Source organism: Melanerpes formicivorus, unplaced genomic scaffold, assembly GCF_026170545.1.
Source record: "Melanerpes formicivorus ecotype bairdi unplaced genomic scaffold, bMelFor1.0.p_v2 SCAF_116, whole genome shotgun sequence".
NCBI classification, from domain to species: domain Eukaryota; kingdom Metazoa; phylum Chordata; class Aves; order Piciformes; family Picidae; genus Melanerpes; species Melanerpes formicivorus.
The window spans coordinates 282,375-296,040 of record NW_027142468.1 but is presented as its reverse complement, the minus strand read 5'-3'; the positions used below and the strand labels follow the sequence as shown (position 1 = coordinate 296,040).

The 13,666-nt window shown below is 71.5% G+C and overlaps 1 protein-coding gene and 1 long non-coding RNA gene across 2 annotated transcripts; both read right to left on the bottom strand.

Annotated features, from left to right (window-relative positions):
- Positions 1-1,609: 1,609 nt before the first annotated feature.
- Positions 1,610-2,448, bottom strand: LOC137456098 (uncharacterized). The gene is made up of 3 exons (XR_010990954.1): positions 2,249-2,448; positions 2,046-2,120; positions 1,610-1,804 (listed from the first exon to the last, which is right to left on the bottom strand). It is a non-coding gene; the product is annotated as an uncharacterized lncRNA (long non-coding RNA).
- Positions 2,449-3,044: 596 nt separating this feature from the next.
- On the bottom strand, positions 3,045-11,820 carry LOC137456105 (kinesin-like protein KIF18B). Its single transcript, XM_068167410.1, has 14 exons — positions 11,223-11,820; positions 10,531-10,688; positions 10,007-10,111; positions 9,617-9,727; positions 9,258-9,455; positions 8,960-9,136; positions 8,638-8,712; positions 8,407-8,519; positions 7,949-8,103; positions 5,771-6,257; positions 5,208-5,357; positions 4,543-4,638; positions 4,327-4,414; positions 3,045-3,530 (listed from the first exon to the last, which is right to left on the bottom strand). The coding sequence occupies exons 1-14, from the start codon at positions 11,521-11,523 to the stop codon at positions 3,504-3,506; spliced, it is 2,241 nt and encodes a 746-aa protein (XP_068023511.1). The 5' UTR covers positions 11,524-11,820; the 3' UTR covers positions 3,045-3,503.
- Between the last annotated feature and the right edge of the window lie 1,846 nt (positions 11,821-13,666).

The following is a 13,666-nucleotide window of genomic DNA, read 5'->3' as shown; positions in this document are numbered from 1 at the left end:
AACAACACAAACAGAGGGGGGAACCGCGCCGCAGAGGGGAGGGGACAGGGCCGGGAACCGCGAAGTGGGGTAGGGGGAACCGAGCTGCAAAAAGGGACGGGGCCGGGACGCTGCGGACGGGACGGGGCCGGGGCCAGGGAAGCCGCGGACGGGGACCGGGGTGGGGACCGGGGCAGGGACGGCGCGGACGGGGACCGGGGGCAGGGACGCGGCGGACGGGACGGGGCCGGAGGCAGGGGCGCGGCGGACGGGACGGGGGCAGGAACAGGGGGCAGGGACGGCGCGGACGGGGACCGGGGGCAGGAACAGGGGGCAGGGACGGCGCGGACGCGACGGGACCAGGGACCGGGGCAGGGACACGGCGGACGCGACGGGACCAGGGACCGGGGCAGGGACACGGCGGACGCGACGGGACCAGGGACCGGGGCAGGGACGGCGCGGACGGGACGGGACCAGGGACCGGGGCAGGGACGGCGCGGACGGGACGGGACCAGGGACCGGGGCAGGGACGGCGCGGACGGGACGGGACCAGGGACCGGGGCAGGGACGGCGCGGACGGGACGGGACCAGGGACCGGGGCAGGGACGGCGCGGACGGGACGGGCCCAGGGACCGGGGCAGGGACGGCGCGGACGGGACGGGCCCAGGGACCGGGGCAGGGACGGCGCGGACGGGACGGGACCAGGGACCGGGGCAGGGACGGCGCGGACGGGACGGGCCCAGGGACCGGGGCAGGGACGGCGCGGACGGGACGGGACCAGGGACCGGGGCAGGGACGGCGCGGACGGGACGGGACCAGGGACCGGGGCAGGGACGGCGCGGACGGGACGGGACCAGGGACCGGGGCAGGGACGGCGCGGACGGGACGGGACCAGGGACCGGGGCAGGGACGGCGCGGACGGGACGGGACCAGGGACCGGGGCAGGGACGGCGCGGACGGGACGGGACCAGGGACCGGGGGCAGGGACACGGCGGACGCGACGGGACCAGGGACCGGGGCAGGGACACGGCGGACGCGACGGGACCAGGGACCGGGGCAGGGACACGGCGGACGCGACGGGACCAGGGACCGGGGCAGGGACACGGCGGACGGGACGGGCCCAGGGACCGGGGCAGGGACGGCGCGGACGGGACGGGCCCAGGGACCGGGGCAGGGACGGCGCGGACGGGACGGGACCAGGGACCGGGGCAGGGACGGCGCGGACGGGACGGGACCAGGGACCGGGGCAGGGACGGCGCGGACGGGACGGGACCAGGGACCGGGGCAGGGACGGCGCGGACGGGACGGGACCAGGGACCGGGGCAGGGACGGCGCGGACGGGACGGGACCAGGGACCGGGGCAGGGACGGCGCGGACGGGACGGGACCAGGGACCGGGGCAGGGACGGCGCGGACGGGACGGGACCAGGGACCGGGGCAGGGACGGCGCGGACGGGACGGGACCAGGGACCGGGGCAGGGACGGCGCGGACGGGACGGGACCAGGGACCGGGACAAGGACGGCGCAGACGCGACGGGACCAGGGACCGGGGCAAGGACGGCGCAGACGCGACGGGACCAGGGACCGGGGGCAGGGACACGGCGGACGCGACGGGATGGGGACCGGGGGCAGGGACGGGATGGGGACCGGGACCGCGGGCAGGGACGCCGCCGACGGGACCTCCAGCTCGGGCTGGGGTCCTGGCTGCTGAAGTTTTCACTGGATGGGGGCTGGAAGGAGAGAGGCTGCTGCCGCCGAAGCCTGGGAGCACTCTGGGGCTCCTCTTGCTGCACTGCCGTTCACAGGGCCTGAAGGATGCTCCGGGGCTGCAGAGAGAGGAGAGAAGGGCATCAGGCAGCTCTGGGGCACAAGCAGCAAACGCAGCTCCCCTCCTGAGGCACACCCAGGCACTGGCACCTCCCTGCTCTCCCGCCCTCCCCCCAGCACCAACCATGCCCCTGCCAGGGCTTTGCCTCGCAGCTGGCACAGGGCTGGCACAGCAGCAGGCTGCAGGCTGCCGCGGGGCAGGGCTCACTCCTGGCTGAGTGGTTCCCAGGGCAGCCTCACCTGGGCTGCAGAGGACAGGGCAGCTCTGTTCCTGCTCTGGAGTTCCACTGCCCACTCTCCGGGGGGCAAAGGGCTCTGGGAAAGGCAAAGAGGCCATTGGCACCCAGCCAGGCTCAGGGCAGAGGCCACAGGCAAGGTGCAGCTGCAGCCATGGGGCAGGGCCCACACTGGGGAGCACAAGCAGCTGCTGGCAGCTCTCTCACCTCTCAGCTGCCTCCTGCTTCAGGGCAGAGGCTCTGCAGCCCACAGGCAGCCTGGGCACAGAGGGTGTCCGTGGGGCACAGGCCAGCTTGCAGGGCCTGCAGGCAGGGCAGAGATGGTTAGTGCCAGGGGGGATCCTGACTGCCCCTGGCACGGGGCTGGGAGGCACCTGGGTGCTGCGTGGCTCCCTCCCTGGGGGCCAGGGGTCGCACTCCCACCGTGACGGCCACGGCGCCCTCCTGGGGGGAGGGACCAGCACCATGGCAGCGACGACGACGCAGGGCTGAGGGCACTGCCCCTGGGGTCCGCACAGCACCGCTCCAAGGACAGCACTGGCTGAAGAACACAGCTCCGGGCTCCAACGTCCTGAGGGCGCACTCTCGGGAGAAAAAAAGGTCAGGCAGGGAGGGGAAGCGGCGGAGGGGGAGCCGCAGGCTGGAGAAAGCCTGGACACCCCCAGCCCCCCACCCGGGACCCTGCTCCCACACCCCCCCTGTGGTAACTCCCACCGGTACCCCGAGAGCTGCCCTTCCAATACCCTCCAGCCCTACAGGTTCCCAGCGTCTGCAAGGATCCTACATCACCCTGGGGTCCCCACAGCCACCCTAACGCTCCTACAACCGCCCCGGGACGCCCCCACATCCAGAGCCCTGATCCCTGATCCCCAACCCCCTCCCCACGCCCACATCCCCGGCCTCTAGCCCTCCCCGGCGCCCTCCCCAGCTTCCCCCCGGCGCTGCCACCGCCGCCTCCAGCACTCCCTGTCTCCCCCAGCCCCCGCTCCCCGCAGCCGTCCCCATCCCTCTGCCTCGCCGCTCCCGGGGCCCCAGCGCTACTCACCGCCGCCTGCGCCGCAGGGCTTCAAACGCTGCCGCCGGACACGCCCCCTGCGCTCACTGGCCGGTGCCCGAACGCAGCCCCCCATTGGCTCTCGAACGCCGACAGCCCCGCCCCCTCCCGCCCGCGCAGAGCACCATGGGAGCCGTAGGCCGCCGGGGCCCGGCCGCCATCTTTGCCCTCAGCCCCAGCCCTGCCCTGGCAGCTTCTCCTCCCAGCTCCCTGCCGGCAGCTCCGGCCCCGACCAGCCCCCGCGGCCAGCCCAGCGCCGCCTGCCCCTCAGCAGCGCTGAGAAGCCAGCACCGGGCACCCACCAGGGCCCGCACGGGGCACGCCCAGGGCTGTCCACACCTCCCCAGGGGCTCTGCTCTCTCACCCGGGGCTGGAGGCACTCTGGGGCTGCTCCTGCTGCGCTGCTGCTCAGAGGGCCTGAAGGATGCTCTGGGGCTGCAGAGAGAGGAGAGAAGGGCAGCAGGCAGCGCCGGGCACACCCAGGCCCTGGCAGATACCTGCTCTATTGCCCTCCCCCAGCACCAACCATCCCCATGGCAGGGCTGTGCCTCCAGCTGGCACGGGGCTGGCACAGCAGCAGGCTGCAGCCACCCCCAGCACCAACCATCCCCATGGCAGGGCTCTGCTCCAGCTGGCACGGGGCTGGCACAGCAGCAGGCTGCAGCCACCCCCAGCACCAACCATCCCCATGGCAGGGCTGTGCCTCCAGCTGGCACGGGGCTGGCACAGCAGCAGGCTGCAGCCACCCCCAGCACCAACCATCCCCATGGCAGGGCTCTGCCTCCAGCTGGCACGGGGCTGGCACAGCAGCAGGCTGCAGCCACCCCCCAGCACCAACCATCCCCAGGGCAGGGCTGTGCCTCCAGCTGGCACGGGGCTGGCACAGCAGCAGGCTGCAGCCACCCCCCAGCACCAACCATCCCCATGGCAGGGCTGTGCCTCCAGCTGGCACGGGGCTGGCACAGCAGCAGGCTGCAGCCACCCCCCAGCACCAACCATCCCCATGGCAGGGCTGTGCCTCCAGCTGGCACGGGGCTGGCACAGCAGCAGGCTGCAGCCACCCCCCAGCACCAACCATCCCCATGGCAGGGCTCTGCTCCAGCTGGCACGGGGCTGGCACAGCAGCAGGCTGCAGCCACCCCCCAGCACCAACCATCCCCATGGCAGGGCTGTGCCTCCAGCTGGCACGGGGCTGGCACAGCAGCAGGGCTCACTCCCAGGGCAGCCTCACCTGGGCTGCAGAGGCCTTGGCAGCTCGCTGCCTGCTGCGCAGCTGGGGGATGCGGCTCCGCTGTCCACCCCCGGGGGGGCAAAGGGCTCTGAGGGAGGCAAAGAGGCCATTGGCACCCAGGCAGGCTCGGGGCAGAGGGCACTGGCAAGGTGCAGCTGCAGCCATGGGGCAGGGCCCACAGTGGGGAGCACAGGCAGCTGCTGGCAGCTCTCTCACCTCTCAGCTGCCTTCTGCTTCAGGGCAGAGGCTCTGCAGCCCACAGGCAGCCTGGGCACAGAGGGTGTCCGTGGGGCACAGGCCAGCTTGCAGGGCCTGCAGGCAGGGCAGAGATGGTTAGTGCCAGGGGGGATCCTGACTGCCCCTGGCACGGGGCTGGGCCCTGCCCTGTCCCCATTTCCAGCTCTCCTCACTCTGAGCTATTTGCAGAGCCCCAGAAGCAAGGAGGTCTCCCTGGGGGTGTCCTGCACCACCAGGGCCAGGTGGGGCTCAGCCTCTGCACAGCCACAGGGCTCCAGAAGAGCCAGAGCCTCTTTGCTGCACCAGCCAAAAGCCACCCCAAAGATGCCCAGGCCCCCAAGGGCACAGCCCTGACCCCCAGTGCCAGGAGAGCAGATGCCCAACCTGCTCCCAGCCAGCACTCCTGAAGCAATCTGGAGGATGCTCCAGGGCCAAAGGGAGGAGCAGGAGCAGGAAAAGCTTCCCTTGGAATGCTCTCTGCCCTGTGCAGCCGTGCCCAGGTGAGCTCAGCCTGTGCCTGCTGGCCAAGTGCCTCCTGCCCACCCTCTGCCCTCCCCAGAGCTGCAGCCATCCCCACAGGAGGCACCCAGCCATGGAGGGCAGGATCCCCAAAGCCACAGGGAAGGCCCCAGGGCAGCACTCACTTGGGCACCGAGAGGGCATCCTGCTTGTGCTGCCAGCCTGGGGGCTCCAGGCCCCTGCAGCCCAAGGGCTCAGGGCTGCTGCCTGAGGCTGGCAGCCTGCAGACCTGGTAGGTGACATTGAGCTCATGGCTCCTGGCAGCAGCTGCAGCCCTGGGGCAGAGAGAGACAGAGCCAAGGAGCAGTCAGGGGCTGAAGCTCAGCCCCTGGCACCCAAGACAGGCTCAGCACCACCAGCAGCACCTCTGAGCCCCCTCCTCAGCTGGGGCACAGCCTGGGGGGAGCTCTGGGCCAGGCAAGCTTTGAGGCAGAGCTCATCCCTGGGGCAGCTACGTGCAGGAGGAGGGGGCACACACTGTGCCAGGGCAAGTGGCACACAGGGGGGCCTTCTGCTTGGCTTTTTCTCTTCAGCAACCCCTGCCCAGGTGAGCTCAGCCCACTGCTGCCCACCCCCCCAGCCCTGTGCCCCCTGCCCACCCTCCCTCCCCACAGAGCCGCAGCCACCCCCCCAGGAGGCACCCAGGGGGTCCCCAACCCCGCAGGGAGGGCCCCAGGGCGGCACTCACTTGGGCACCGAGAGGGCATCCTGCTGCCGGAGGAGGTCCTGGCTGGGGGGCTCCAGGCCCCTGCAGCCCGGGGGCCCAGGGCTGGCTGAGGCTGGCAGCCTGCACACCTGGTAGGTGCCATCCAGGTCAGGGCCTGGGGGCAGGGCACAGCCCTGGGGAGCTGCCAGCGGCGCCAGGGGCAGGCGGCTCCGGGAGAGCCTCTCCGGGCACAGGCTGGAGCCGCAGGGCCAGGCTGGCAGCGCCACAGGGGCTGGGGGGGGCTGCAGCCGGGGGGCAGGGGCTGGGGGGGCTCTGTGCCGCCCTGGCAGCCTCTGCCGGCTGCCCACTCGGCCGCCGGCGTTTGGGCCGCGGGGAGAGGCTGCAGGCAGAGGCCGGCTGGGCAGGAGTTGGCATCTCAGGGGACCTCCTCCTCTTCCCGATGGGGCTGAGGGCCAGCAGCCTGGCACTGCTGAGCGCAGCCAGGTGCTGCCAGCCTGGCAGGGGAGAGCTGGTCACGGGGGCGCCAGGCACAGCCACGCAGCTCTCGGCTGGAGGAGCAGAGCAGAGACCGAGTCAGCTCCCTGGCTGCAGCTCCCAGGCCCTCCCCCCCTGCCCCCCACCCCCCTCAGCTCTTTGCTGGGACTGCCCCAAACCACACCAAGCCCAAGAGCCAGCACCAACCATCCTGGGCCCAGAGCAAGTGCCCCGGGGCAGGGCCTGGCCTGTGCCCAGCAGCAGCCTCTGCAGAGCCAGGCTCTGCTGCTGGCCTCATGCATGGGCACCGAGGATGAGGAGGAAGAGGTCAGCCCTGCCCAGACACAGGCTGCCAGCAGCCAGGCCACAGCTGGGCTGAGCGGGGCAGATGCAGCCCAGAGCAGTCACCCACAGGAGATAAAGGCAGGCTCAGCCCCCACTGGGTGCCAGGGCAGGAGAAACTTCTGCCCCTGCCCTGTGCCCACAGCTGGCAGCTGCCCCCCACCACCCCCCAGCCCTGCAGCAGAGCCTGGGACAGAGGAGAGAGAGGGCACCAACCTGGATCCTCAGCAGCACTGCCCTGCTGGCTCCTCTGGGCTGGGCTGGCCCTGCTGGCCTCTGCAGCCCTCCCTGGGGAGGAGGCCTGCTCCTGGCTGGCAGCAGCCTCCTGAGGGGCCAGGGGCTGCAGTGCCTCAGAGGCCACAGCAGCAGCAAGGAAGCTGCCAGCCTGGGGCAGGGACTGCTGCTCTGGGGAGGAGCTCCTGGCAGCAGCTGCAGCCCTGGGGCAGAGAGAGACAGAGCCAAGGAGCAGTCAGGGGCTGAACCTCAGCCCCTGGCACCCAAGACAGGCTCAGCACCACCAGCAGCACCTCTGAGCCCCCTCCTCAGCTGGGGCACAGCCTGGGGGGGAGCTCTGGGCCAGGCAAGCTTTGAGACTGAGGGGTGCCCAGGCTGGCACTGCAGGACCTGAGCTGGGAGATCACCTGTGGGCTGCAGGGCACCCAACAGCAGCCCCAGAGCTGTGCTGGGCCTCAGGCACACAGCACAGGCAGCCTCCCTCGGGAGACCTTCCCCCTGCCAGGACATTGGGGCACAGACAGCAGCAGGTGGTGCCAGGGCAGCACCTTGGGGAGCAGAGGCAGCAGCAGAGCCCTGGGGGAGGCAGCTCCAGGCCTGGCAAGAGGCACTGAAGGCTCTCAGCTGCTGTGCCTGGAAACCTTCCCTGCTGACCCTTCCAGGGGAGCTTCTCCCCTGGGACTGGCTCTCTAGGAGCCAAATCCCACCTCAGAGGGCAGGCACTGCTCTGTAAGCCAAGGCCTGGGCCCTCCCCCACCTCCAGCACCCTCAGGGGGCTGCACACCACAGGAAGGTTGAAACTCTCTGAGCAGCCAGGAGCAAGTGGCACAGGGAGGGGGCACAAGGACACTCACCCCTCTGGCTGGCTGGCAGTCAAGCCCTGCAGGAGGGGGGCTGCTTCCTTTGCTTCCTGCTGCACATCTGCCTGCTGGATGGCTGGGGCAGACCTTTCCTCTGCAGCCTGCAGCAAGCCCCCAGAGCAGCATCAGGCCAGAGCTGAGCTGAGCCTGGGCCCCCAGCTGCCCCTTCCCTGCCAGGCTCAGAGCTTTCTCCAGCACTCCACAGCCCAGCACCTGCTGAGCCCAGACCTCCCAGAGCAGCTCAGCTCCTGCCTTCTCCCAGCCTGCCCAGTGCAGCCCAGCAAGGTACCTGAGCTGGGTCCCATCACCAGGCCAAGCCCTCCTCTCACCTCCTCCAAGGCCAGCTGCAAGGCAGCAGGACACCCAGCTGCCAGCTCCTGCTGCTCTCCAGCACTCTCCCCACCAGGGAGCTCCAGGCACGCCTCGGGCACAGCCTCCTCCACCCTACACAAGTCACAGCAGCAGCCCCTGAGCCAGGGAAGAGCCTCTGGGGAAGCCATCCCTTGGCCTACCAAGGTTTGGGATGGAGCCAAGGGCAGCTTTGGCCTTTGTCCCCCAGCTCTGGGGGCTGCCAGGCTCCTCACTCCAGCTGGGCAGCGGAGAGGCTGTGGCACAGCAGCAGAGCAGCTCAGCTGCGTCCTGGCAGCCACTTGGGCTGCAGCCAGCAGCCAAACTCTGCAAGCTCCTGGCCCTGGGGGACCCCTAGGTGCCAGCCCAGGCTCCCTCCCTCCTGCCCAGCAGCCTCACCTGGGCAGCTCCAAGGGGCTGGAGCTGAGGGCAGGCAGCGGCTCTGGCGCCTGGCTCTGTGCCCCGCGGGCAGCATCCTCATAGGCACGGAGCTTGGCCTGCAGCTCTGCCACCTGTGAGCAAGGGGCAGCCCTGGCTCAGAGCATGCCCTGAGCCCCAGCAGCTCAGCAGGCTGGGTGCCAGGCAAAGCAGAGCCGCAGACAGAGCCCAGCCCTGCCCCCGGCAGCTCACCTCCGCTCTCAGCTGCGCACACAGCACAACGTACGGACAGACGTGGGAGTCCGGGCTCGGCAGGTTGCTCTTGAGCTGCGGGGAGAGGGAGGAGCGGAGCTGAGAGCAGCACCGGGACAGCTCCTTCCCCTCCGCTGAGGCGGCAGCGGGGCAGCTCCTCAGCCTGCCCTGGGCTGGTGGGGCCGAGGGGCTGCAGCTGACTCTGAGAGGGGCTCCAGAGGCAGCCCGGCTGCGGCAGGGAGGCGGCAGGGAGGCAGCAGCCTGCCCCAGGCTCCTTCCCGGGCAGCCCCAGCAGCTGCCGGCCGCGGGGCGAGGTGCTCACCGAGACCTGGATCTCCTTGGCCCTGCTGGCATACTTGAGGGTGTTGAGGGTGTCCTGGCAGCAGAGCGGCGAGGGGCTGAGGGCAGCCAGCATCAGGGTGCGGCAGTTGCCGCCGATGGAGTCCTTCAGCAGCCGCGTCAGCTTGCTGTCCCGGTACGGGACGTGGCTCTGCTTGCCCTGCCCGGCACAGCGAGGCTCCGCTCAGGGGCTGGCCCTCGGCTCCCAGCCCCGGCCAGGCCCAGCCCACGGCAGCTCTGCCGTGGGGACGGCGCTCAGGGCCCCTCAGCGGCAGCCTCACCTTGGCCCCAGCCAGCGCCTGGATGACGCTGAGCAGGGCCAGCAGCGAGCGGTTGATGCTGGCTCCCTCCCGCAGCCGCTCGCCGCTGGTCTTGGCCACCGCGGCTCGCTCCGAGCCGGCCAGGTCGACCAAGCTCATCTTGGCCACCCGCACGGCCCCAGCGAGGCCCTCGGCGCGGTCCTGCTGCTTCACGTAGACCTGGCAGGGCACACAGAGGGCAGGCTGCAGCTCCGCAGGGCGCTCGGGCTCGCCGCTCGCAGCCGCGGCAGCAGCCCTGGCACGCCGGCCCTGGCACAGCATCGCCGCCTGCCCCCCTCCGGGCAGCGGTGCCAAGGGCTGCCCCAAGCACCACCCCTCACCTGCAGCACGGCGTGGGAGCGGGAGGAGGAGGCGTTGGCATCGGTGGCATGCTGCGTGCGGTTCCTGCTGCCCCCGAGCAGCATCTGCAGGAGCTGCTCTGCCGAGCTGGGCTGGCGGGGAGCAGGCAGAGGGCAGGGATCAGCGCAGCCCCGGCACGGGCACCGAGCGCCCACAGGCTGAGGCCTCCTGCGCCCCTGCAGGGCTCCTCTGGCCTCGGGCTCAGCGCTGCTGCCAGCCGGCACCCACCCAGCCGGCACCCCCCGGGGCCCCGCAGCCCCTGCCCCGGGGCCCCGCAGCCCTCCCCTCCCCCTCCAGCTCCCCCGGTCCCAGCTGGCACCCCTGGGGCGGGCACAGCGCTGCCCACACCTTGTGCCTGCTTCCACCCCCACCTGCTGGATGGAGAGGCCCTGAACCACAGCTCCTCTCTCAGGATCCTCCCGGATGGGCAGAGGGCCCTTGGGCTCCAGCAGGTCACGGATCTGCTCGTTGTAGACCTGCAGCAGGCAGCTCCAGCTCAGGCTGAGGCTTGGGGCCCCAGAGGGCAGCAGGCAGAGGAGCTTGGGACCCCAGGGCCTGCTGCCCACCCAACAGCACCTCTGGCACCTGCCGCCAGCAGGAGCAGCTGAAGGTGCCCTAAGGCAGGGGACAGCTCAGGAGGCTTCAGCAGCCAGGCACTGAGCCGCTGCTCCTCCAAAGGCCTTGCAGCCAGGAAGCCCTCATTGCCCTGTGGCCCCCAGCTCCAGAGGGGGCAGGCCAGCAGCACCAGCCCAGCAGCCTGGCCAGGGGCAGCCTGCTTCCAGTCTGGGGCTGCCCTGGGCACAGCTGGCAGCACAGGGGTAGCCCTGGCACTACAAGCCCAGACCTTGGAGGTGGTGGCCTGGCAGCAGGAGGGGCACAGCTGGGCACAGCCTACCTCCAGGTAGGAGACCAGGACCTCGCAGCTCTTCTGCTCCTGCCTGGCCTCCAGCCTCCTGAACAGCTCCTCCATGGTGAGGTAGATGATGCCAGGGCTGTTCTCCGAGCCCAGCATGGTGTAGGTTTTCCCTGCTCCGGTTGCTCCGTAGGCAAACACTGGGAGGAGAAAGGGAGGAGCCCTGAGAGCAGCCTCCATCGACAGCAGCACTGGGGGGATGCTGCCAGCTCTGCCTCAGCTGGGGACACAGCCCCAAACCCAGCTCCTGCTGTGGGGCACTGCTGCCTCCCACTCACATCCTGTCCAGCAGGGCCCCCGGGGCCCTCTGCACCAGCCTGCTGCCCAGCCTGCACAGGGCTCCCAGCTGATGCCACCCCACAGGCAGGACTCCACACTCATCTGGGCTTGTCTCTGCTCTCCTCTTGCTGGCCTGGGCCCTGCCTGCCCCCAGAGCCCTCGGATGACATCTCCAGGCCAGCACTGGCCCTGTCCCGGCCACACTTGTCCTGGCCCCAGCTTGGTGCCAACAACAAGGTCAAGGCTTTCTCTTTCTGCAGAGCCGCTGCGTCCCCACTGCTGCCACAGCCGCTCAGGGCTTCTGGAACCAACCCCCAGCTCTGCTGAGCCCACCCAGAGCAGGGGCAGATGGGCAGGAGCTCCTGCAAGGGCCAGAGCAGGCTGCTAGGGCTCACCAGAGCAGTTGTAGCCGTCGAGGAGAGTATCGACCATCTGGCGGGTGGTGTGCTGGAACACCTCCTCCTGGGTGGCCTGCTCAGCAAAAACCCGGTCGAAGAGGAACTTCTGATGTTTGCCTGGGTTCTTGCCGCGGCCAGCAGGCAGCACACCGCCGGAGGCACCAGGGTCGAACAGGAGGGTGTGATGGTCGACCACCCTCAGCAGCGGGTGCTGCGCGGCTCCCTCGCCGGGGGCCGGGGGTCGCACTCGCACCATGACGGTCACGGTGCCCTCCTGGGGGGCAGGGGCCGCCGCCATGGCGGCGGCGGCGACGAAGGTGACACAAGGCTCAGGGCACTCCCCTTAGGGTTCGCACAGCACCGCCACAAGAAAAGCACCGCTCGAAGGAAAGCGCCGGCTGAAGAACACCGAAGAACACAGCTCTGGGCTCGAAAGTCCTGAGAGTGCACTCTGAGAAGAGACAACAAGGGTCAGGCGGGGAGGGGAAGCGGCGGAGGGGGAGCCTGAGGCTGGAGAAAGCCTTTACCTCTCGAGCCCGGAGCCTGCTCCCGAGCCCTGCCTGCCCTAACCGCCGCCGCTGCCGCCGGGGCTGCCGTTACACCCCCCCCAGCCCTGCGCCTTCTCCCCGTCCGGAAGGAGCCTGCATCCCCTGCGGGTCCTCACAACCGCCCCAACGCTCCGACCCCACCGCGGGTCCCCAGAGCCCCTCCACAGCCTCGGCCGCGATCCACCGGCCCCGGCCCCGCAACGCTCCCCGGGCCCCGGCCCCGCCACGCACCCCCGGGCCCCGGCCCCGCAACGCTCCCCGGGCCCCGGCCCCGCCACGCACCCCCGGGCCCGCAACGCTCCCCAGCCTCGGTCCCGCAACGCACCCCCGGCCCCGGCCCCGCCACGCTCCCCCGGGCCCGCCACGCTCCACAGCCTCGGTCCCGCGACGCTCCCCCGGGCCCCGGCCCCGCAACGCTCCCCCGGGCCCCGGCCCCGCAACGCTCCACAGCCTCGGTCCCGCAACGCTCCACAGCCTCGGTCCCGCAACGCTCCACAGCCTCGGTCCCGGCCCCGCAACGCTCCACAGCCTCGGTCCCGGCCCCGCAACGCTCCACAGCCTCGGTCCCGGCCCCGCAACGCTCCACAGCCTCGGTCCCGGCCCCGCAACGCTCCACAGCCTCGGTCCCGGCCCCGCAACGCTCCACAGCCTCGGTCCCGGCCCCGCAACGCTCCACAGCCTCGGTCCCGGCCCCGCAACGCTCCACAGCCTCGGTCCCGGCCCCGCAACGCTCCACAGCCTCGGTCCCGGCCCCGCAACGCTCCACAGCCTCGGTCCCGGCCCCGCAACGCTCCACAGCCTCGGTCCCGGCCCCGCAACGCTCCACAGCCTCCGTCCCGGCCCCGCAACGCTCCACAGCCTCCGTCCCGGCCCCGCAACGCTCCCCCGGCCCCGGCCGCGCAATGCAACGCTCCCCCGGGCCCGGCTCCGGCTCCGCAACGCTCCACAGCCCCGGCCCCGCAACGCTCCCCCCGGCCCCGCACCCAGCACTGCCCAGGGCGCTTCCACCGCCGCCTCCCGCAGCCCGCCGCAGCCCCGCAGCCCCCACAGGCTGCCCCTGACCTTGCAGGCTGTCCCGGATCCCGCAATGCTGCCTCAGCCCCGCAGCCCGCCTCAGCCCCGCGGAACCCGCAATCCTGCCTCAGCCCCGCAGTCCCCGCAGTCCTCCCCTGCCCTTCCAGGCTGCCCCCGGCCCCCGCAGCCGTCCCCATCCCTCTCCCGTAGCCCTTGGGGCACCGGAGCGCCTCTTACCGCTGCTTCCACCGATGAGGGCTCAAACAGTCCCGCCGACCACGCCCCCTGCGCTCATTGGTCAATCGTCGAGCAGAGCCTCCCATTGGCTCTTCAGCAACGCGAGCCCCGCCCGCTCCCGCCCACGAGCCCCGCCCGCTGCCGGCCGCTCCGCCCGCGAGCCGCGGCCGCTCCGCGCAGTGCACCATGGGAGCTGTAGGCCGCCGGGGCCTGGCCGCCATCTTTGCCCTGAGGAGCCAGCCCCGGGCACCCCTCAGGGCCTGCAAGGGCTCCCCCGCCCCGGCCCCGGCCCCGGCCCCGGCCCCGGCCCCAGCGCTGCCCACACATCGCCAAGGGCTCTGCTCTCCGAGCCGGGGCACGGAGCACTCTGGGGCTCCTCTCGCTGCGCTGCCGCTCAGAGGGCCTGAAGGCTGCTGCGGGGCTGCCGAGAGAGCAGAGAAGGGCAGGAGGCAGCGCTGGGCACAAGCAGCAAACGCAGCTCCGCTCCTGCCGGCTGCCACAGTCCCTGTCCCGAGCAGAGGCTTTGCTTCAGAGGGCAGCTGGCAATCAGCTGCTTAACCCAGCCCCACGCTGGCCCCGAGCTCCTTGCCCAGCTGCTGCTCGTGGGGCAGGAGTTGCAGTAGGGAACCAGAGAGCTGCAGG

Excerpts from the sequence above, each read along its gene's own strand:
- LOC137456105 (XM_068167410.1), bottom strand. The coding sequence starts at position 11,523 with ATGGCGGCGGCCCCTGCCCCCCAGGAGGGCACCGTGACCGTCATGGTG. Across the intron at positions 10,689-11,222 it reads CGACGGCTACAACTGCTCTG|TGTTTGCCTACGGAGCAACC; the intron begins GTGAGCCCTAGC and ends TTCTCCTCCCAG. Across the intron at positions 6,258-7,948 it reads GGTGATGGGACCCAGCTCAG|CTCTCCCCTGCCAGGCTGGC; the intron begins GTACCTTGCTGG and ends CCCCGTGACCAG.